Source organism: Ips typographus, linkage group LG1, assembly GCF_016097725.1.
Source record: "Ips typographus isolate SLU linkage group LG1, UJ_Ityp_2.0, whole genome shotgun sequence".
NCBI classification, from domain to species: Eukaryota; Metazoa; Arthropoda; class Insecta; order Coleoptera; family Curculionidae; genus Ips; species Ips typographus.
The window spans coordinates 3,366,709-3,391,777 of record NC_138422.1 but is presented as its reverse complement, the minus strand read 5'-3'; the positions used below and the strand labels follow the sequence as shown (position 1 = coordinate 3,391,777).

The 25,069-nt window shown below is 34.5% G+C and overlaps 2 protein-coding genes across 4 annotated transcripts in view; both read right to left on the bottom strand.

Moving 5' to 3' along the window:
• Positions 1-25,069, bottom strand: part of LOC145733459 (uncharacterized) — a 278,672-nt gene that overhangs the window by 77,215 nt on the left and 176,388 nt on the right. The window lies entirely within an intron of this gene.
• On the bottom strand, positions 215-24,747 carry LOC145733646 (uncharacterized). Its single transcript, XM_081986604.1, is given in 3 exon segments — positions 215-9,645; positions 9,700-9,748; positions 9,750-24,747. Coding segments are annotated over 3 exon segments (1,050 nt in total). The 5' UTR covers positions 10,112-24,747; the 3' UTR covers positions 215-9,006.

Genomic DNA, 25,069 nt, shown 5'->3' with positions numbered 1-25,069 from the left:
ATACCTATTAAATTTGAAAAATGGTCAGTTTGACCACATTTCTAATATGTAAATGTTTTGAGTATGTTTAAGTAATTTTAGGCAAATGATCAATTTGGTAATCATGCAAAAATCGGTATTCAATAAGGAAATCGGTCAATTTGGCAACATTGCAAAATTTTTTTATTAAATTAGGCAACCGGTCAACTTGGCAGCATTGCAAAAGTTTGGTTTTAAATTAGAAAACTGGTAAATTTGACAACAATGAAAAAACTGATGTTGCAACATTATTTATGAGTAATTTTAAGAAAATTGTCAAGTTAGCAAAATTTGGTATTAATTTAGGAGAAGGGTCAATTTGACAACATTGGAAACATTTCATACTAAATTAGGAAACTGGGCAGTTTGGGAACAATTTTAAAAAGTGATACTAAATAAGGAAAATTGGCAACTTTTCGGACCCCAACAAAATGGCTAATTTGGCAACGTTGCAAAATTCGGTACTTAATTGAAATACGGTCCATTTGGAAAAATTGTAAAATGTTTGTACTAAATTAGGAAACTGGTCAATTTAGCAAAATTTGGTATTAAATTAAGCAAATGGGCAGTTTGAAACGTTAATGAGATGTAATATTGATTATTTATGGATAATTTTAGAAAAATGATTAATTTGGCGTTTGGTAACAAGACAACCCTAGTAACTGATGATTTTTGTTCTAACTTCAATCGTTTGGCTGCTACAATTTTTCAAATAGTGAAAATTTCAATGTTTAAATGTTATTATCTCCAAACCAAAACTAAGTAGCAGATTTTAAAAAATAGCATTAGTTAATGCTTGCAAATATTTCATTATCCTTTTTGGGTTTTGTGAAAATTTACTGGACAAGACGCCTTTGACCAATATAACGAATTAAATGGAATTGTAAGAACTACAAATAAAGCTTGGCTGTTAATATTTTTCCGCTGAAAATGCTAAAAAATATGATATCAGCTACTACAGTCAACACACTGTATTATTGCTACTAATCCCAGGAAAAGAGATCAACGTTTCACTGTTATTTGTTTATAAGCTGACGATGATAATAAATGGAAACGGACGGTGAAAAAGCCAATTAATCCTGCCACGAGAAAAACTGAATCTATCAAAGGGATTTAGTGCAAGATAAGACCGGATAGTGACAAGACTAAGAGAAGACGGGGGCCTTATCAAACGCACGGCCCAAAAGAAAAATAATTAATGATCATCCAAAGAAACGATAAATTCGGCGACACAAAGACGCAAAAATTGGAAACGAGAGCCTTCCCTAGCTCGGAAAGAATGGATGAGGAAAAACGCCCGGATCTGCGGTTCCGTATTTAATATTTCACCTGGATGTGACACGGTTTTTTTCCATATCCCCCACCACCCCCCTGACTCTGGATGCGAATTTAATATTACGTGGTTGCCTGCATGTTGGATGAAAGAAGCAGTGTATGAATAATTCAAAAGGGTTTTTTTCAAAGCGCGAATGTAAATTATTATTTTTAATTTTACCGCTCCAAAAATATTACTAGATCAAAGCCGCGAACACGACATCTCCGAGAGTTGTCGAGTATTATAATACAGTCTCAGTTCTTCCTCGGTATATCTAGTCAGTCAATAGAGGACGGTTTAGCGAAGTAAGTTTGCTGAACGAAAATTGGAATACTTCGACAAATTTGCATAGAGCTCTCTTGGATGTGTGTGCTTGTGTACGGCTCGATGAAGTAGCTCTATCCATTTTAAAATAAAGCCCCGGAGATTTTCTGTTTGTTCAAATTGCCTCTTGTTATTGTTTGTACTCTATTACGGATTTGCTATTGAAAAGTTATTGGGATGGAAAAGAATCCAGACTGTTTCAATCAAGAAATCTGGAATTGATATCCTTCCTGTCATTTTTCGCACTTTATTCCAAATTCCGCACATGTCTCATTTAATTTGGCAGTCCCTAAATTGCTATTGGCTCCCTTCCTCTATACATGCATGTGTGTGTGTGTGTGCGCTGGGATTAAGTATTTATTGCAGGCTTTGCTTGGGATAAATTTTGTCATGTCTGCCTGGGGGAAATTGATTTTTTTCCCGCCTCCGGTCGTATTTTACATTCGAAAAAGTTTACAGGACAATGCGCGCTTCCTAATACGAGCATAATCCAGATTCTGAGATAGGCGAACAATGGTCGAAACTGCAACGTCTAACTGCGTTGACGGCCGATTTTCTTTTTCTACACACACGGCTTAGCAGGAGTTATGTCGACGTCTATGGGCGGCTTTACCATTCGCGACGAATATGGTAAAATCCGCGATTGTTGGACCGCCATCGCCACTACGTAATGCTAATTCGTCCTCATCGTAATAGAGATAGCAAGTTGAACGATTAAAATGTATGTCGGACGGCTTGTCGACTCCATTTGTACATGCGGAGATAAGGCCGACAGTTTATATTGTACAGCTCGCTTAGAATGTGACTAATTACTCATGCGAAACCCAGCATGGAAAACATTTCTACGTTTTCCACTTCTGAAAGCTGATAATTCTTTACGTGCACACTGCTTGTACAATCCAAGTGTGGTTAATGTTTATGGCACAATACATGAAGAAGTATCGTGACATCATAGTGAAGACATAGGAATTCAAGTATTCAGACAGGAATAAAACATCTATTGAAGATTTATAGCTCAAAAAATTGATACTTAACATTTTAGAATATGAAACTTGTCCATGTATTTTGCTTCTCATTAGAGCATTTCGTGAGAGCGTCTAAGTTGAATTTGATAACAAACACTTTAAAACTATGACCTTGGTAATAATATCTTCTGGATGAGGAATCTTTAGAAAGTAAAAATGATTTAAAACTATCCAGGTCACAAAGAAAAAAATTCTGGATATTGGAAAGATTGACAACAAAATTTATCGTTTTCAGGGCCTCACTCGTGGAAAAAAGTGATAACTAACTGTCCAGTTGGTGGAATGTTTACATGTTGTGGTTTTTAAGAAATAGTTTCACTCATCAATCATTTTCAAGCATCGCTTAAGGATTTGTCTTTTTAGCTTTTACTTCTCTGTCTGGAAATAATTGCTTCACATTTTTGTTACATCTACGCACGGATCAAATATTCAGAACTCCTGAGTCCAAAGAGAAAAACTTACATTTAGATGATAAACAGCAGATTTTTGTTGTGCAGAAAAATGCAGACAAATTGTTGTGCGTTGTCTGAACAAACTTATTCACTTGTGTCACCCTGTAGATTTAAAATATTTAAAAACAAGAAATTAAAAACATTCTATTATTTGTATATAATATAATATAATATATTTGTATGTAAATAATTATTTTTTTCTCATTTTCACAAATAATTGTCCAGCCATCCTTTCTTTTTCTTAATCAGAACATTTTATATCTTTGTTACAAAAGGTCGTCTATAGCCACCACTTATTTTTTGGCACGGTTTCCCATTAATTCTGTTTTTTTTTGTGCCAAATGATGGTTCAATTAATTCATATTTACTTTCAAATTATTGTTTCGTTAATTCCTCTTTCAGTTAAATATGTTTGCAATTAAATTTAAACCATATTCTGGTAAATGAGATTTAAGTCACCATTTCTAAATAGAAAATACGATATTGTGTGGTAAAAATTCTCTATTTCATCATGTATACAAAGTTAGGTTTTTCACTTCGTCGGCTATGAACTATTGTTTATATTAAATGCGCTTTTACGTGGCTTGTTCATTGAAAATAACAATAAACACGTCCAAATCCTAGCGACTAATGGTCGATCCAATTAACAAAATAACCGAAAAGTTTAATAACACTTGCGATTAATAATAAATCTCGCCGAAAGGTTACAAGTTTATCGGCCAACATTGACTTTGAAGATCCACATGAATGTAATTTACAGGGTATAAACAAAATAATAATATTGATTTACATGCTATTTCAATGGTTTTTAATAACCAATAAATGGTGATTAAGTCGGTACTAAAATGTATCGAACTATTCAATTAAATGGATTTTTTTAGTACAATTTTGACGCCCTAAATGCCTTAATTCAGTTATCACACAATTCACTTGTGTTCGGACTTTCTTACAAAGAATTCTAAAATACATTTAGAATCTAGGAAAATCAGTGAATGATAAATAATCCGCTTCTATTGCATAATTGAAATTAGTTTTAACAAAAGCGGTTAACCACTATTTAATTCGAAAATTTATAGAGGTTCAAAATGTCAATATTTAAAATAGCGCATATATAAACTGGGTGTTGTAATTACAATCGTTCCGCTCTAACTAAATCCACTGTAATAATTGTCAATCTATGGCTTAACAATAAATAACCGGGAATAATCGAAATGTCTATACCCATACCCCGTTAACAATTACAAGGCCGTTCATAAAATCGAAGGTGATTGCCGCACTGCCGTTAAAACAGAATTTCCTATTACCGGCCATAATTAAAATATTAGTCGGACCAAAACAGTTAAACAAGTCAGCGTTTTCCATAGAGTCCTCGTATACGGACAAATCTTCCTTTTTGGCTGGAGCTCCAGGAATCCGGATTAGGGTGCTCTGGAATCTCGCAACAAGGGCCGACAAAAGAAGGAAAAGGGTCCAAAGGGCGGACCGATCGAACCAAAGTAGATTTACGCGAATTATTGCCGATCGGGAAAAGTCTATTGCCGTCCAGGCGGATTACGTTCTAAGATGGAGGAAAAGAGGGAAATCTCCCCCATTTTCGGACAGTTTTTAGGGAGATAATTTAAATGTGCTCGGATTCGGCTACCCGGAGGTATTCCACAAAGTTTGATCCATTTATTTCTTTCCCATATTTTGTTTCGCTCAGATCCAGGAAAATGCCTAAAGCAATCTCTTCGTATTCCAAGTGATCCATATCAAAACTACAGTAATTCAAGAAATTGACAAGTTTTTCTACTCATTATTTTTTTAAATATTTTGAAAAAAGTGGGAAGTACAAATGAGAGTTTGAAGTTTCCTGTTGCTGCTGTTACTTTATGTTGACAGTTATTAGCTCGTCAGGAAAAATACCAGCACAAATTGAGTTGTTAACAAGATGCTTCTAATACATCTCGACAATTCAGATAAACAATTTAAAAGAGTTAAAATTTAATAATTTAAGAAATCACGACTATAGTTGTCAAATTTTTGATCTAATAAAAATTTGTCAAATAGGTTCATAGAGTGTTTTTTTTGTTTTGAACAGACAATTCAATACCGTTTGTAATTTTGCCCAAACTTTCAGAAAAACTAGTCTATCAAACCTTATAGTTAATAATAGGAGAAAGTAATCTTCTTTACTTGCCGCAAGATTCAAAATTTCATCATGTATCATTATTATTATTATTATTTCAGCGTTCTGAATGCTTTAAACTTCTAAAGGAAAAAACGTTCCGCCGTAAATTACCAATCATAGTTCGTAACGCTTTTTCAGTCCTTCAATCTATTTTATAATAACACGTCGTTCTGCACAATGAGTAAATAAAAAAAAAACAGAACAGCAACTTATCATTTCAGCTTTCTAGGTATTTCGACGTTTATAAATTGGCCAACTTTTATTATTTCTTACTTTTGATAAATTACGTTTTTGGCCGGAGGAAAGAAGCCCCCAAGTTCGGACGGTTTTTGTCCCCCACTTGCCCCTTCAGGTTTTTTCCAGCCAAAAACCGCTGGCGCACCAGGTTAGTTACTGGCGATAATTATCGATTGGAGCAATAAATCCGTTTCATTGAATCCAGTGACAGTGAATTTAATAGAAAACGCTTTATTTATTTCCCTCCCTGGATAAATAATTAATGAACTCGCTTAATGACTGAAAATTAACAAAAGCATTAGTACAAACCGAGCTGAATTTTCGGGTAGACCGATAGTTCGCGATTGGCATCGATATTAAGTGACGTCCTCAGAGACAATAGAGCTCGATTATTTGTTCTAATCCACACGCCATTGGCTGGCGAAGAAAACGTAACTTTGGCAGGGTGTAAAACGCGATTCGAGTGATAAATGACCGGGAATGGCCTTAAAGAAAACCCGCAGACATCCAGCCTCCTACACTTTAGAATTTCCTTGACGAGAGATCATTATGTTTTCCATGTCAACAGTCCGAAGAGATATTTTTTCGCTTGGGTCATTTATTCCGGGTAACATGTTAACTTTTTCCTTTCGGGGGTGAAAGGTTAATGTCTTTTTGCCTCGATGTAGGCCGAAAGGTTACTTTTCAGGGGACCAGAATGGTACCCGTAAATTTATTAGCTGTGACGCTATTGTTGATCAGTCATTCCAAAAAATTTTTATGAGGAAATCACAAAAGTGTAGAAGTCTTACTAAAACGGAGCTGAAGATTCTATGACAATTTTAATGGTTTTTCTGCTTGTGTAAGCATTATGATACAGGAAAGTTATAAAGCCGTATAAATTTTTCCAAGATGGTAGTTAAACTGGGTAATATGAAAAAGCAGCGAGGAAGAGGTTGTAGTTATTCAGTGAAGATTAATAATTAGATCAGTTTCATCAGACTGATCTTCTAAGATGCTTGGTTAATGAGGTTTTAATTTTTCTTTTTACGTATGTAATTTTATATATCCAACATTTTTCTCCATTGTCTTGAGATTGTGGTATATTTTACTACAATATTTCATTTCTGCACTAGTGTTGTTTGAATTATGCAGCTGCCTTTGAAATATTACCTAAGTAACTAAATTTAGATTTTTCAGCAAATTTTGAAGACTTTTAGGCATATTCTTGAGATCTTGAGCAAAACGATTTAATTAATGAGTAAAAATAACAAGTATCAGGAGGTAAGAATAACCCTATTAGTCTATTAAGCGACAGTCACTGATTTCTGACAGTGTCAACTAGAAATTTACCATTTGCAACAACCACTTTTGTCCCTTCTTTTGCTTCTTTCTGCTATGTTTACATTATTTTTGTTAATAAAATGTCACCCCTTGTGAAATTTAATTTGGAGAACCCCACTGCATCTTTATCCTGGACACGCTGTATGTAATTTGATTTGCAGTAAAGAGCAAGCAGAAGAACAGCAGAGAACTGAAGGCAACTTCCTATTATTAGTTTTCCTATACATACCTAATATTAATAATTTTCTCAGACATTTTAATATACTCTGTCAAAATTTTAATAAAACGTTGTTACATACATGGCGTGATATTTGACAGAACCTGAGTAACCTGAACTTAACTATCGTCATTATTTGGTGTTGTTTATTAATTAGCCTGTAACTTCAGGAATTCGAATAAGCTACTAAAAGTGTTAATGCTCTCTAAAAAATACAAAACAGTTCAAGCCACAGATATTGACAAAAAAATGATTAACGTAAACCTTGTACCTCAAAAACAAAAAGATTTCCACTACTACTCTTATGAAATTGTAAGTCATATTTTCCTTTGTTAACAAAAATGAAACTTATAACATAAAATAATGTATTACCTTCTTCAGGTTACCCTCGTTGAGCAACACTCTTATAACAGGACGGTAATTCATCAAATTAACGTGACAGTTTCGAGAATGAATATTGCAGGTTTCTTGCGCGTTAAGGAAAACTCAATATCCCTTCATATCATAGCGGAAACTCGGTCATTTTTAAAAAGTGGAATATTCTGGCCGCCGTCGATCGACCATCGTTCGCTAAAACAAAACAAACCACCGGAAAGATCTCCCCGGGGAACAATAATTTCGAGAATGTGATGCGTCCTGCAGGAAAAAGGTTATGAAAAGTCCGGGCGTTTTCCGAAAGATATGCATAAATTCCAAAGTGAGCGACTTTAAATCACTTTGCCGAGTTTGAAATGGATTTCGTCTAGCTTTTATAAGTGGTATAAGGGCGATTTTGGTTTTGATTGATATGATAGCCAGGAAGATGAAGTTTGCTGCGGAGATACTTATTATTTTCTGCTGAGCTTTTACCGAGAATTATGCAAAATCTGTCGCACGGCTCGGCGTGAAACACATTTATAATTTTGTTTGCTGCAAAGCGGATTACGTTATTTACATGAAATCTGCATGAGAACCACGTAGGTTTGTCGACTCGATTTGTAGGAATGCATCTAGTATTTTCGGTGGATTTGTGGCTTTCAGAAACATTTTAGCCGGCTGCCAGATTTGCGCTTCTCTAGCAGTTAAAACCGTTTCTTGCACCTCTTGAAGTGCGACTTCCCGAAAAAATTTGCATTAAAAGGGTGGAATAACGTCACACTGAATATTTATTAGCCGGACCGGCTTTTGTGCGCCGCCAATTTATTCAAATTGTACGATTATGAAAAAGCGAAAGAAACGAAAATTGAATAACTGCTAGTTTTCCCGGGAATTGTGAAACTCCGACTGCGCCGTGAATTAGTATTCAAATGTAAAACGAGATAATTATTATTATCGTTCGCTCTTCGACGGGAAGTTTGTTGAGTTTTTCTTAGTCGAGTTCCTTCTAACGTGAACGTGTCATATTCCGATAAAAGCAACTTTCCTAATCAAGCCAATTACGGTGCCGAGGAAACAATCTTGTTGTTGTGACGGAAAAGTAAATCCTGCCGAACTTCTTCATTCCGAACTTATAATGGAGTTTACTACAAGAGAACCCAACGCTAATCCTTAATCTGACATAATGAACTTCCATCCGGTTTTCCTATACAAAATCCTCAAGAATAAAAAACGGTGTGGGTAGCTCTTCTTTTAAACCATATGAAGCTGGATTCCAGCCAAAAATTTAAGTCTAGGAAACTTAACCTAACCTAACCTACCAATATGTTTATTTGCAAAAAACTGATTTTTAAAGTCTGTTTTGACTTAAAATCAGCTAGAAAATTCAGTTTTTCGCCGATTGTCAGTAGTAGTCTGCCTAGGCAGTAAACATTTTTTACTGCCGCTTACCTGGCGCAGGGACAATATAAATATGACATCGTTTACACAACATAAAATTTAACATTTATTAAGGAAAAACACCAAACACTATAACATTTTTGGAGTCAAACATTCAAAAGTATATATAATTATTTATAAACATTAACAGTAAAATGAGAACATCCTTCTAATATTATTGATTTGTCGTTCACTTCGTTAGAACTATTTTTCAAATACACCGATGAACTAGAAGTTTCATCTTTTCTCTTCCCACTGTCACTGCAGGTGGGAATATTCGCTAGAATTTTTTCACTAATCACACATTTGCTTTCGACTGAATTCTCTATGTAGCCTTCAGCAACACTTGTAAACTTCCATCCTCCATGTATTTTTAGCATTGTGATGTCAGATCCAGAATTAACAAGCCAAGTAGCAGACGTCCTTCTAAAGCAATGTCCAGTGTACTTCTGAGCACTTGGTAGTTTTAAATAAGTTGCTATCTCTTGTGGCATAGCACCAAATTTATGAATTCCAATAACTTGTTTTAATGCTTTACCCCTCCAATATCTGAAGAAAAATCTTTGGCTTTCAAATCCAGAAGGACGATAAGAAGCATATTTTCTATACATGTCCAGGTGTTCTGATACCACAAAAGATCTCGGTCTCTTCGTTTTGGTATCAGGAAGGAAAACTAATAGCTTATTGCCCATATCTTCAATATTATCTAATTGCATTCGCACAAGTTCGTCACTTCTACATGCTCCGGCAATCGCAAGAACCGCCGCAACCTAGACAAAAATTGGTTATTCACTTAAAATTCGATCCAAAGTTCTGAAACTTACTTTGGTTGATAAATAGCTGGCATATGGAGCTTCCGATAAAAATTTACCACACCTTAGATTTTTTGGGTTGGTATCCATCTTTCTGCCTTTTTAAAAAAGCCCTTAGTTTCAAATACTTTGCCAAATCTACATTATGATGAGTGATTAAGGTGGATTTGAGCATAGAATATACACTCCACAATGTAGAAGACTTTAGTTTTTGAGACAGCTCAGCAAAATATGCGATTAACACGTTTTCTGAAAACGAACCGATGTTCTTGTTCTTCCGGTAATCCATAAATCGGCAGTATGTGTCTTCATATATTTTTTTCGATTTTTCCGGTAGTAGATTAATTTCTACATTCCTGGCTACTCCTCGCACCTCCGGAGGCGTTAGTGGTACATCGTCGTCACTCTCCAGAGTCTCCATCATGAAGAAACAACTTATAAATTTGACGAAGCTTTTAGATGTCAATTTTGGCTTATTTAAGATGTCTATTTAAGATCGTAATCATAGCAACCAAACAGGTATAATTATTGTTGTAGGTACATCATGTGTTTGACTCGGCGAAAATGCACATTTACTGCCTCATCTTTCTTCGTATAGCGCTGCGGCAGTAAATGTGCTACTTTTTCGCCTTGTAAAACAAATAACTATTTTCTCGTATGCCTCTTTCATCATGCACGTAAACGTAATACTAAACACATAAATATAAACGTAAATAAATAAGATAACTTTGGTGAAACATATCTGTTGGGTGTGTCTGTTATATAATAAAAAATGACGCTACAACTGGCCCCATATGCCACTGGCGTATCTAGTAAACACATAAAGGAGAGAAATCTATTTGTCAAAGTGTAATTCCCAGAACAAACCGCACCGACCCGCTAACAAGATCCAATAAGCAAATGTATTAATCTCATTGTCCACGAGTGGATTGCGTTTCCTGGGGGGCCTCCTTGCGGTTATTGAAGGGTTCCCCCCAAATTGGATAAACGCGCTCCGATAGGCAAGAGATTCGTTAGTAAAAATGAGTTTTTTTCCTTTAAAAGTAGTGCCCTGGCATCCGGTCAAACGTCTCTGGCGAATGAGTTTTTGAGAAACTGAAGGACGTTAATAGAGCCAGCGTTGCAGAAATTGGGCGAAAAACAGGACGAGCCTTAAACGATCCCTGTCAAAGTTGAGAACGTCCTCGAAGCATGATTCGGCGTTTTCCAGCTCCTGCAATGGGTGACGATTTATATGCGACACACGCAAAGCTCCGCTTTGGCACTTCGATAAATAGCGAACCTTATAAGAAACGGCCCTTCTTGATCACTCCGGGGGTGTTGAAATATAAACTCGCCCTTCAGAGACAAGCACACTGTCTTCGATATTCGATACGACACTTTTTTGTTGGGGTTTCAGAAACGATAAATACTACTCTTTCAGGGTATAAGAGTACGTTTACAGGGTTTCGTTTGTTGATGACAGGTTTATAATATTTTTTATAGCCCATTAGTTCTTAGTGACAGAAAATACTGAAAAATTATCGAGTGAGGTTTAACAGAGAATTAGTTTATCTCTATGTTGATTTGATTGGTTAATTTCTCTTAAACATTCAACAACCTATAAATTGTTTGCCTTTTGCTTTACCACTGACTGTACTAGATAGTCACATGACTTGTTTGCCAAAAACGGAAAATTATAGAAACTTTGCCTTTCCGGAGATTTAAAGAGCATTTTTCGTTCTACAGATTAATTTAGACAAAAATTTCAAACTATGATGTTACAAAGTTCTTGTGTGAAGAAGCTCATATAAAACAACACTAATCATGAATATAAGACTAAGACCCGAATTCAGAATCACAATCGAGAATCTCCTCATCCTCACCTTACAAGCACCTAAGTTTACCCTCACTTGAGCATATATTGAGGCCGTTCTTAATTTCCGAATTCAAAATACTTACTAGATAAGTCACTCCAGTAAGGAACTGCTAATGGAGGATTGCACCGAAGTAATTAAGAGCACCCTAAGGTTCACCTAGGCTAAGTTGACTGTGACAGATCATGTGCAAAATGTCATAGTCAAATTAGAACCTTGTCTAGAGTGGTCTTAAAATATGTCGGTGTAATCGACCCTAATGAATACAAATTTGCTAGAAAATACAAAAACTTTAATTATTAAATTTACTCAAACCAATTTATTACAAACTACTTTAGACTATTTAGATGAATTAAAATCGCAAAACAAAATAACAAAACCGAAATTACCGCAAAATACTAAAAGTGAGTGTACCTAGAATAGTCCTAGAATCTTGCTCAATTCTGACATTAGTTGAGGTGGTAAAGTGCATCTGTTCCAAAATTTTGGTTTCTGAATACGAAATTTTGAGGTGAGACGCAAAAGAGCAAAAGGCGAGGGTGAGGAGTTCCTCAATTGTGATTTTGAATTCGGTTCTAAAGCAGCACACTTGCCTAGTAATTTCTAGTGAAAACTCCAATTGTTAGTTTTATCCAGAAGAATTTCCAGATGTTGAAAATGAACAATGGTTGTGTCGATTAACCTAATTACAGGCTGGAACTTTGAGAGTTGTGCGCTAGTTTTAGTTAAAAAACTGCAATATGTCAGTGGTAGTACTGGTACTGAATTACCAAATCATCATGATGATGGTTTTACAACAGATGTTTTCTCCGAGATCTTCTACAGATTGTCCTTTCTTGTATCTGTCTTCCAAGATTTCTTGTATGTTCTGTAAATAACCATCATCAGACAGTGCGTTAATAATAATAGCTAGGTCGTCTGCATATGACTCTCTTGTAATAAACTAATTAATTGTGACCAGTGGAACGAATTGTTCCGCCTTTACAGTTCAGTAGTATCAGTATTAAACCGGAAACCAGCTTGTTTTTAATTGTTTCTCAGTTTGTGTTTTGCGCCATTACAAACAAATTTTAAACACTTTTGGATTGTATTTAAATCATTTTCAAAACCAATTTAAAACGCACTGTAATCGTGCCTTCGGAGCACAGATGCATTTAGGTGCGCGCAATTAACGTCATAAACAACACAGAAGCCGCCGTTTTAAACGCACTTACAATTGAAACGGCACATTAGCGGCACTTAATATTTTTTTACACGCGATTCCCATATCGAGAAACTGAGGACCCGTTTCAACTTACGGAGTTAACTCGTCCGTTTCCAACTCCTTTTAGTACGATAATTGGGTTAGAGTCCAACCGTGGTGGCTTCATAATCGGATCTTCCAATCGTCATACTTGATCGTCGGTCCGTGAATTTCAGGTGGAACGATACACACACGCCAATCGGAGAAAAAAAATTAATCCGGCAGAGGTGAGTCCGGAATCCGATTAATCGCGATATATGTGACTGGTTTTGCAAATTGGTTGCTGCCTAGCGAACCCTAAAAGCTGTCGGAATTGATTCTACTTGGAATTGAAACCATTTACCCAGAAAACTTAATAACATTATACTAAAATAACTTATTGTAGGTATTACTTTCCCTCACATTACAAAGATAATTAATTTGATGGATAAAGTAGCAATATCCGAATCGATCCGATATTTAGAGGACACTTGGTACATATATACAAAATTTGCATTTTAGGTCCTAACTCTTGAACGCAGAGAGTAGAATTGCCGAGAAGAAGTGTTGATAGAATGTGACATAACTGGTTGATAATGGCAGGTTTTTGTCAAATTATGTGTTTCTTATTCTTCTTGAAAACTCCTTTTGTTTCAAGAATGTACTACACTGTGTGTCACTATGATTTTGCAATGACTGCATTTACGAAAAATCAAGCAAAATCAGAAATTGGATTCCTTGCAGTATTCTAGAGGGTGGTCCAGTTTTAAATGTCAATAATTCACCAATCGATAGCCCATTAAAAAATAAGTTGACATGCATTATGTCATTTTCCTGAAGAACGCTTCCTAAGGAAGACACAAACCTCCAAAGTTATATATTAGCTTGTCTGTGATGTTATTCAAAATTGACAAAAATGTCTAATTGGGTTATTGTGTTTTTTACTTTAAAATAGTTCAAAAGTATTCAAATCTGGTCATCTGTGAGGTTTACGAGTTAATTTTTGACACTGAATAGTCAAAAAACAGGATTTTTGGACTAATGTTTACTGGCGTTCAATTTTTTTGGCTATAGGTAGTGTAAAACTGATCATTCAATTCAAACTTTTTTTTTATTTAATTAAACATTTTGGACTAATTTCATTTTAAAAATTACCGTTTAAGACTAATATCGTAGAATTTTTAATGACAAATTTGTTTACTTTCATCAATGAAGAGTCTGAAACTTTACTTTTACTATAAAAAATAGTTTAAAATTCGGTTTTTCAGTCTTAAATCACAGTGAAGCGTCTAGAAGTCAATTTAATACTGACAAAGCGTGAAATGGCATGTTTAAGCCTATGGAAAATGTTAAAATTGTTTTTTAAGTCTGCTATGTCAAAAACTTGGTGAAGATAACCCTAATAGGTACTTGATTTTCCAAGCTGAAAGCAGTTTTAAAGCCCTAAAAATAGTCCAGAATTCTAAGAAAATAAAAAGCAAAGTAAGAAAACTTGAAAAGTTAGTCTTCAAGTAAATTTTCATGAATCTAATGTCAATATCCTGTATTTAAGACTATTTTCAAGACTAAAATATTGAAATGTATTTTCAAATTATGAAAACTTGCTTTAAGTGCAAATTTTAAGCTTTTTATGTCACTTTTCATTGGTACACAGTCACTTTTTGGTGTCCAGGTCAATTTTCAAGGTTGAAATGTGTGAATTTGTAGTCAAAAATTCTAGATAAAGTAGTTTTTCATGGCTACAAGTCAATTTTTATTACTAAAGTTTTTCAACTTATCTGAAAACTATAACGACTGACTACAAAGACAGTTTTTAAGCCTCTCAAGTAATTTTTCGTAGTTTCCAAGTCAATTGCCAAAGCTAAAGTCTTTCAATTTGTCTGAAAACTGGTTACAAAGACAATTTTTAAGCCTCTCAAGTCAATTTTCACCGTTTCAAAGTAAATTTACTGGTTTCTAAGTCAATTTTCAAAACTAAAGTCTTTCAATTTGTCTGAAAACTATGAAAACTATCTGCAAAGACGTTTTTTAAGCTTAAGTGAATTTTCACTGTTTTCAAGACAACTTTTAAGTTGGGTTGGGTTTGTTTTGAACGTAATAACTCAATTATCTCGTAAAAAAAGTTTTAAATCAGAATTTTATAAGAGATACTTATTTTGTCAAATTGAACAAGTAAAGTAAAAAAATATTTTTGAAAAATATACAGTGACGTAGAGAATAAAGCAGAAAAATGGAAACCATCTTTCTGTATTTACACCACTGGACAGTTTCGACAAACGTCATTAACATCACATAATGAGTATTAATTGCACATATATTTGTTATAAATTTGATTAAAATATTGCTCCAGCGGTCTGACAGTTATGACAAGAAACCGATTTTTTAAACTAAACTTTTATGGACTGTATATTTTCCTCAGGAAGCATTTTTCAGGAAAATGACATAATGTATGTTAACTTATTTTTTGATGGGCTATCGAATGGTGAATTATTGACATTTAAAACTGGACCACCCTGTATATAAAAGGCGTTTCTAAGATTTATGATAGTTATATTGACAGTGGTCACGTGACTGTCACTTTTCGAAAACATTTCGATCCAAAATAGTCAAGAATTCCATTTGATCGAAATACAGTTGATTTGACATGGAATGGATATTTCAAGAATCCCGTTATTGGATGGCTCAAAAAACGAGTTTATAAATAGTAAAATTGGGTTGGATTTAAAGCAATCGGTTATAGAAAGTGTATAAAAATAAAGTCCTTTGAAAAATAATACGCAGATCGTTAAATCAACAAAACTTCTTTTGTTTGGCATATGCAGTAGACACACAAGAGTATACAAGTGTCTCAAACGAAATCGAGGCAACAGAAGTGATACCGTTAGGAATTTTGACACCAGCAGGAAATGGCCGTAATACGTAAACTTTACGCCTCGAAAAAGCCGAATTATCAAAGAACGTCCTAATTCCCAAAAGAACGACATCAAACGGACGATTGGTTTGAAAGGCGATGACGAGCAAACAACTTGCGGACAACTTACAAATCACTTCCGGGAGTACAAAACCTGAAAAAAATAGATGAAATAGAGTGACGAGCACACTTTAAACGTGTTGATAAATTAATCAGCCGGAGAACATCGCGACTATAAATTGGGCGTTGCTTTTGACTGAGTGGGACTACTTTAATCTGCACATTTACGAGATGCTTTATGGATAAACAGCGGCATAAAGTCGTATATTGCATGGAATAGCTGTCATATTGCGCCGACATAAACTGGCTTAACGGATATGTCGGCTATGGCGTACAGTTTTGGTTAAGCCTAAAATATCGAAAATGATATTGTGGGGTCCGGCCAGTTTCACTGAGTTATTTATTTCGTCAGGTTTCCGTCGACCGTAAACGTAAATTTCGATGTTTACTGCAAGTTTCACTTTTTGCAAAAACAACAGTTTCGAACGTATGCATGCTCGATTTCCTGCTGTTTCAACTTTACCATTTTCCTGTCTAGTCTGCTTGATGGATCGAAACTAGGGCAGATTACAAAAATTATTTTCGAATGCCAAGCAAAAGTTTAAAAAGTAATATTGTTTGTTTTGCTCGGGTTGGGCTATAATAGAACACAGGTTCTGCTTTTTAACTTTGTCTCTGTTCATATTTAATGAGTAAAATAACAATTTCCAAATTATGAATAAAAGGTTTATGTCCAATACTCATTAACTTAGTCACTTACTAAGGCTCGATTTAAACCAGACCATGCATACATGAGGCTAATTTTTTAAATCCAAATATCTTAAAAACGGCAAAAACTAAATTGTACTTTTGACTCTCTCTCTTTGAACTAAGGGGTAAGTTGGGTTAGATCGTTATATTTGAGCCTCAATAATTTGTAATAGCATACATAACATTTTTTAGCACATTTTCGAACTTATTTGTTTGATTCTGGAACAAATTGGTATATATGAGCTATTTTGTGTACCTGCAGAATTTCATTTATTTTAACAAGGCATTTGGAGAAGAAGGAGTTTTTTTACAACTAATTATTAAAATAACATATCTTGCTTGATACATAGTAAAACATCATAATTAGCTACTTGTTTATATTTATTAATTTGTTATTGTTGTTAAATAACTCTCTTTAATCGTATAGAACTTTTATGTGAATAACATAAAATGGTAACCCATAAAAGGCTATTATTAATTCAATTTTCATTATTAGTTGAACCCTGTTGACCTCACAGTTAATTATCGTGCAGCCTAAACTTCTCTGCACTAAGCTCGCAAATTCTAATTGCTCAATAGACAAAAAGCAATCCGAGTATAATCAGTTTGAGAAACCGCCGAGAGGATAATTTGCTATAAAAATTCGGTACTTAATCGCAATTTGCCTGGATCACAGAGATTTCCTCCCGTTTACCGGACTCGTCAATCTTGCCGCATTTCAGAGGGTTTTAGCCGAAACCGCCCTTCAATTTCAGGTGTCGAATGGCGGTTAACGCTTCAGCAAGTTTGTAATAAAAATTGAGCCAATTAATTGTGTAATGAATATTTCCTTAACGACTGTAATTAAATTATAATATATTCATTAAAACCTAAAAAATTTTATAAATCCAATTAAAACAATACAGAATATGTCAAAATTTGAACAAATTATTAATGTATATTTGTGCAATAAACAAAAAATTTTAAGTGTGTACATGAGTATTCTTACATTTGGCAACATTGTTTCTTAGCAATTTGTGAGTGCAATAGAGACAAACGAACGAAGAAAGATCGACGACGGTTTTATTGACTCAATCAATTATAACCAAATTAACCCCAATATTGAGTATTTTAGCACCCTATGGCTTTCCTTTTTGTTTCCAAATAAATAATAATTAGAATTTTTTTGCCAAAAAATTAAAACTAATTGCCACTTTATTGATGCCATGATTACGCAACTGATCTCCCATTTAACAAAATCTCTAATCGTTTTCAAGATCCCCAATGTTGCCCTCCTTATCCTGGACACACTGTATTGTACAGAGACACTATATAGGGTAGTTAAAAGTAGATTTCAAGGGCTACAAATTGATTTATTAAACCACCCTGTAACGTTGAAAATATCCGAGTTACAGGGCGTTAAAATGGAAAAGTTAAAGTAATTTGAAATTGTTAACAAGTGCAGATTTTAGGAACGTTACATACAGAATGTCTCTTATTAGTTTTTTAAGTCAAATTACGGAATAACAAGTATGCATATGCAAAAACCTCCTTTTTCTTAATTTTGCTGGAATGCAATGTTTTCCAACAAAAAAAAAGGATTTTATAAGTTGCTACACGAAGTTGCTAAAATGAATGATAAAAACCGTTAATTGTAAAAAAAATTAAAGTTTTGCATTGCAACTTATTAAAGTAAGTTGAATTCCTTAATTTTAATGCAGTTCAGTTTCCAAAGTATTTCCAAACACCCTGCATAACCCCCAAATAACCTCAAAAATAAAAAATCTGAGATTCATTGTTGGTGTATAGCAAAAATCAGATTAATCGAAATTCCTCTTAAAAACCATTCACAAAAAAGTTTATTGAGTTTTTCAAGTAAAAGTCCTGTTTTAAAAACAAAACAAAACACATTTTTTTACTGGAAATTGAGCCTAATTTTTCCACCGAATTTACGTAGGAAATTTGTCTACTCTGACTCCATTTCAATTTTTTCCAGTCGCATTTGCCAAATTGCCACAATTTAAAGTGTATACGTAATCCGAGGCAAAACGTAAACGAGCACAAAACGGTCTCATGCGGCCCTTTTACCATTTTTTTCAATGGCCAGGACTGATTAACAGGAATTAGACTTTTTAGTAAACTAGTAGCCCTCTAATTTTTTTTTTCAATTAACTATTTCAAGCTTAAAATATGCAAACCGTTTTTCGTAAAATTCCACGAAAATAAATTAGAAAAAAAACCTTTTCACCAATCAGGCAAAATCACTCAGATAATTCTTTTTAGCAGGGGTATCCTTTAAAAAAAATAAGGTTTTTCTGGCTGTGGAGGCGAAGCCAAAACAAACATAAACAGGCAAAAATAACCCAACTTTTCGATTATTTATTCAGCTTTTCGGTGAAAAGCCCTTGATCCGTAACGGAATCGAATTATGGGTCCCAAAAAAAAGGGCACCAAAGTTCAGGGCTTTTATATTTATTAGTCAACGTTCCCCTACTCCACAGCCCTACGCTCCCCCTTTGTCGTATCGATAACGCTCTAAATGTCTGCAAACACTTGACGTAATTCAATTAGTTAAGTTTACGCGACTCTGTTTAAAATCTTTACTACAGTGGCGCGCTGTACCTTCAAAGCCTTCTATTCACCCCCATTTTAGGGACTTTTAGGGGGTTATCAAAAGCTTCGACCCCCCTGATCGACGACTCGTTAATTTCCTATGCCATTTCCTATTTGCCGAGTATAATTATAATCAAATGAATTTATACCGCGTTTAATGTGAGTTTTGCATGAAACATGTGTGGACTCTAAAGGGCGCTGCAATGATTACTGGAAATCAGTCGAAGTTGAACGAAAATTACGATAAGTTTCTGTGTAACCGATGTGTAACGTTTTCAATTGTTTGAGTTTCCATCAAAAGGGGATAAAAAAACGCAGCCGTGAGTAATATGGCAGAGGAGATTTATCAAGGGCGGTGAGAAATGTAAATTTTAAACGCGCGCCATTTTTCAGCCCTTCCATATCAAGATGTACAACATCCAGCGCCCATCTAGCGGGTGTTCAGCCTAATGTGGGTGCCTTGGATAAAAAGTTTCACTTTTTTTGGAAAGGAGTGGGAGGAAGCGGAAGGGCTTCGTCCCCCTTTTCTTTCTGATGGAACTGTTTTATTGTCTTCTGCCCTTTTTAATTGCTTCGTGGCCCTTGGCCCCGTGTAATGTTCCTTTAATAAACCTTCTCGTTTTTGGGCGATTTTATCGCGACTGCTCCCGGGAATTTTCCGGATTAATTATTTATTAGAAACGCGAATTTTGAGTAGCTGCGCTGTCGAATTTGAATTGGTAATGCTTAAAATTACGAGTCTGCGAGGGTAAGTATACAGAAGTATCACTTCCATTCGGATCCAAGTTTCAAAAGTTATTTACATTATGTTTCAAGTCGCGTCAATCCGACTGTTTACCAAGTCAAAAAACTGGGATTATTTCACTTTAATTTCTTCACCTGCTTTAGACGTTTTTGAGATTTTTATGTCTGTTTCAGTTGAAAGTGACACAAAAAGTCGTATATTACGTGAAAGATTCATTCAATTTCATGGGTTTTAATGGTTGTGTATATGTAACGCTTGTAGACTGGACCATAGCTCACAGATTTGCTATGCGTTTTTCATTATTTTCGAAATATACATGATTACTTATTTTGAATATTTCCCTCATGTGTTAAATGTCCCATATGAGCAGTGCATTTTCACCAGAATGACAGTGATAATTGCATTCTAAAGTGATAATAATGCATTATTGCAATGCAATTATTGCAATATTGTATTTCGATAATTGCACTGTACGTATCTATAACGACTGCATTGTTGTAGAGCTTATTGCTAGTACACTAATTGTTGTCCTTGTGCAGTTTTTTGACTTTTTATAACCAAACAATGTCTACGAAGGCGTAGAAGGGCCACAGACGTTATTTTTCTTAAATTTCGACTACAAACTCGGAAATTAACTAAATTCCGACTTCGAACTCGGAAATTAACTAAATTCCGACTTTGAACTCGGAAATTAGTTAAATTTCGACTTCAAACTCGGAAATTAACTAAATTCCGACTTCGAACTCGGAATTTAGTTAAAGTTTGACTTTGTACTCGGAAATTAACTAAATTCCGACTTCAAACTCGGAATTTAGTTGCAATGTTGTCAAACTGACAAATTCTACTATTTTAGATCTACTAATTAAGATCAAAGAGTGTTTGCAATGTTGCCAAACTGACTAATTTTACTAATTTGGTTTGAAGAGTACATGCAATGTTATCAAACTGACTAATTCTACAATTTTGGTTTGAAGAGTGTTTCCAATCTGTCCAAACTGACAAGTTCAACTAATTTCTTTGAAGTAAGCTTGCTTGCAATGTTGCCAAATTAACAAACTCTCCTAATTTAGATCGAAGACTGTTTGAAATGTTGCCTAACTGAGAAAATTTGGTAATTTGGTTCAAAAGTATCCTTGCAATGTTATCAAACTAACAAATTCTACAATTTTGGTTCGAAGAGTGTTTGTAATGTAACCAAACTGACAAGTCCGACTAATTTCTTTGAAGTGTGTTAGCAATGTTGCCAAAGTTAACAAATTTTACTAATTTGCTTCGAAGAATGTTTGCAATGTTGCCAAACTGAAAAATTTTGTCTAATTTGGTTTGAAGAGCTTTTGCAATGTGACAATGTAAATTCTGAGTTCGAAGTCGGAATTTAACTAAATTCCGAGTTTTAAGAAAAATAACGTCTGTGGCCTTTCTACGCCTTCGTAAATGTCAAACGCGATGTCAACGAAAATAAATAAACGGTTTGGAACTTGCTTCCTGAGCTCCATTGAGCAATCTATAGTTGCAGCAAATCCAAAACATTTTCTTTATTCGGGAAATATTCCCCAAAATTACATTCGTGCCTTAAAAATGACCTGATAATTTTGCGTTCAAACTTGTTATCTTTGCAAACTGCATTCGGTCATTTTCATATTTTTTTCTAAAAAAGCGCCAAAAAAATATGAAAATAAACTCACGCAGTTAAGAGATAACAATTTTTCATGCAAAATTATCGGTAATTTTTATGCACTCGTGCAATTACCCCCGAAAAGAATTTTACATTTACAATACTAATGATATACAATTTTATTCCTGAAAATAGCGCTTAATGACGGGAAATCGTCTGAAAAGAGTTTCAAAACGTTTTACACCTCAGACGAGTTTTTGAGCAGTGACATGGAGGAATTTAATTATTACTCGTAAAATTTGGGGCTTTTTTTGGGTTGTAATTTTAATTGACGGTTTTACGTTTAAATAAGTCACTTCTGATATTAAGTTCGTGCGATTTAAGGTGCAATTCAAAATGCTTGCACCTTACATGTATTTTGTTATTCATCTTATTGGATTTCTGAAAATTACAAAAAGTTTCAGTTATTGGATTTTGTTATTTTAACTAATCAGTTTAACTTTTCAACATTCAAAAAAATTGATTTTCAAATGAGCGTCGACTTGAACAATTTAAAATGAAAAATCTGCTAAATGCCAAATATTATCGTTACAGATTGCACATCTTCCCTCAGAACCGAGTTTAAGACAAAAAATATGGTAATTTTTACTGCTGTTTCAGTATCAAAGCCTAACCTAACAATTTATAGGAGTGGATTGTAAACTCTTGACTTTATTCATCTCAGTGTGATCTTTGCTTCAAGTGCATACTTGACTTACTAATAACCTCTGCGTTATCTAAAATTGCAGATCGATTCTAGGTAGAAAATGGTCGTGATACTCAAACACCACATGACTGCACTGATAATCTTTTATTTGTCGACTATTCGTATTTACTTTCGCTCGTACTGCCAACATTATCTGATCGACTGTTTCGCTTGTCACAGATCAAAACGGGAATGACTGTTCGTGACCCCGTTTTCGAAAAAATCGAGCACCTGCGGGTCGAGCGTTTGTACGCCAGGGGGCGCTATTGTCGCGATTTTTTCACCCTCCCTGTATAATAACACTGTCGTGTTCGATTGTTCGTCCGGTCTCATTCTTCACCGTGTAATCCGGCAAAAGGTCAAAGAAAAGGTGACTTTTTGAGTGCATTTAAATATCGTCGGGTCATTAATTTCTTCTACTTTTCAGTTAGGGCTGTTCCTAGTAAACGCCCGGATTCTCGGATAAAACCGACATTTTTATTTTTACGTAATTACTTTCAGACGTTAATCCCTTTCCCGATGTTCGTTCCCCAAAAATAAAACGACGTCCTTTCCCGTCCAAACTAAACGATCGTCGCTCAGTCTTTCCACAGTTTTTCGTTTACGAAATAACACGCCTTGGTACTGGAATTTGAATTCGCCCTCGTGATTTGAATTTATCGTCTCTTAGCGGTTTATGGGAACCGATTAAAGTTCGTTAATTGCCTTGTAGACATTTTAAAAATACTTTTATGAACACTAGAAGGGTGCTGAGGAAGCTTTAAATATATTCTTGTATTGTTTCAACTTTCTAACTCATAGAGTTGAGTACAGATGTCACCAGATGTTGCACAACAACTATCATTTCTGGCATCCAGTTGACTATACTGGAATGAAGGTTTTGTTCTTTGGTTATCAAGCCATATAGTCTCTCTGATGAGCCGTAATACGGCGAAACCGGTCAGAGATTGGGATTGATATACAAAAAACAAAACCTCACCATTTTCAACCAATCACTCCAATCAGATCGGTGTTTACCGAATGATGCGGCATTAATAGTGCTGTTCCTAGATTTGGGAACGCCACCTGTACTTTCTAACTCATAGAGTTGAGTACAGATGTCAACAGATGTTGCACAACAACTATCAATAGACTTAATATTATAATTATTAAGTGGGAAACCTTTGACTAAACCAAAAATGACTGACATTCTGCGTCAACAATGAAATGGAATCCAGTTCTTTTGGTGATTAACATAGTGTTCTTTAAAGAAGAAAACACTTTGTAACGCGCTCCAGAAGTCTGAAATATCCAATTTAAAAAATTGTTATAGTAGAAAATCGGAGGCTTGGTATCATCAGACAGAAGGTCTACTGCATGCTGGCGAATTTCTTCTTCTGCAGAGTCGATGAAAGCAGCGGCTGAAGGAAATCCAAAGAAGATTCTGATGCTTTGGGGCCTTCACGCGTAAACTCATACTCTTCATTGCTCATATGCTCCTTTTCTAAACTCCATTTAACACTGGAGCATTTTGGAGCAGAGCAAGGAGTTGAGACAAGACCCAATCCTCCATCAGAAGGAAATGTCTCTTTCTTTTGAGATTCGCTGATCAACCACCCGGCCAAACTCAAGCGATCCATCACATCAATCTTCTCTTTCAAATTCTTAGAAGCAGCCACTTTAGCACGTTTTGATTAACTATAAGGCTAGATTTTTTTGCCAAAAGCCCGCAAGAAGAACTGCTCGAAACCGACACAGACAGATGACAGGTAAAATTTTATATTTGCAAAACCTACTTTTCTGTCCAATAAGGTTCTCCTGTACTAATAAAACCTTAGGAAAAAATGATTTTTTTTTGCGGTTCTGCAACCTAAAATAAATACATTGATTATATTAAATTAAAATTTAAATTATTGGTTTTGTCACACTAAATGTCAAAAATCAAATTTGTTTCGACATTCCTGGAATTTTGAAATATTAAATAGTTAAAATTCCTAGTTAGGTATCTAATTGTTTAAACGTATGATAGTTTTTAGTTTTGTTTTCATAATCTTTTTGATACTTATTTCGTATTTGTTGTTTTTACTACAAGTATAAAACCGTTTTTAAATCTTAGTTTCAACATCAAAATGAATGAATATTACATCCAAAACTTGGATTGTTTACATTTTACTATTAATGAAAACTGTGTTTTAATTTTGTGTTAGGTTAGGTTGGTCGTATTTAAGATTTCATTTAAGCTCATATTTAAGATGCACAAAAATTGACAACTATGGCTATTCTAGATTTCTAAGTATTTTTTTTGCCAAGAAATTACACTAAGAAGATAAAATTTTGAATTTTTGGACACTGGATAATTGACTGGATAAACTTTCGTCAAAGTTTATAAGAGTTGTTTCTACAAAAATAAAGGTTGACCAATCCTTTAACGATATCAGCCAATACAAGCTTCATAATACCATTTTGTAACGTGGGCCACCGTTTTTGATATACACGGTGTCGAAAATCTACGTTTCACCAAATTTTGATAACTCATAGTGTATATTTATGCATTATTTGGTTTTAGTTTTTCCGAGCATTTTCAATATCTTAACAATTATTCTACTATACTTACGGTAATTGGCTGAACATGTAAATATCGTCACCAACATACCTGAAATAAAATAATTCACATATTAAAAAAATATTTGTGTAAATTATCATTTTTGTAAACTATTTTTGCCAATTTGACACTGACAAAAAATATGAATTCAAAGTATATTTTACTTCTAAAAGATGAACAAAACCAAGTAAATTTACAGTAATCGTATTGTCTAGAATCTTTTACTACTTTTTGAACTAATTTGTTAAATCACATGACTTAAAATTAATGTAAAAATGAAATTTCCCGCTCTTAAATTTATTGTC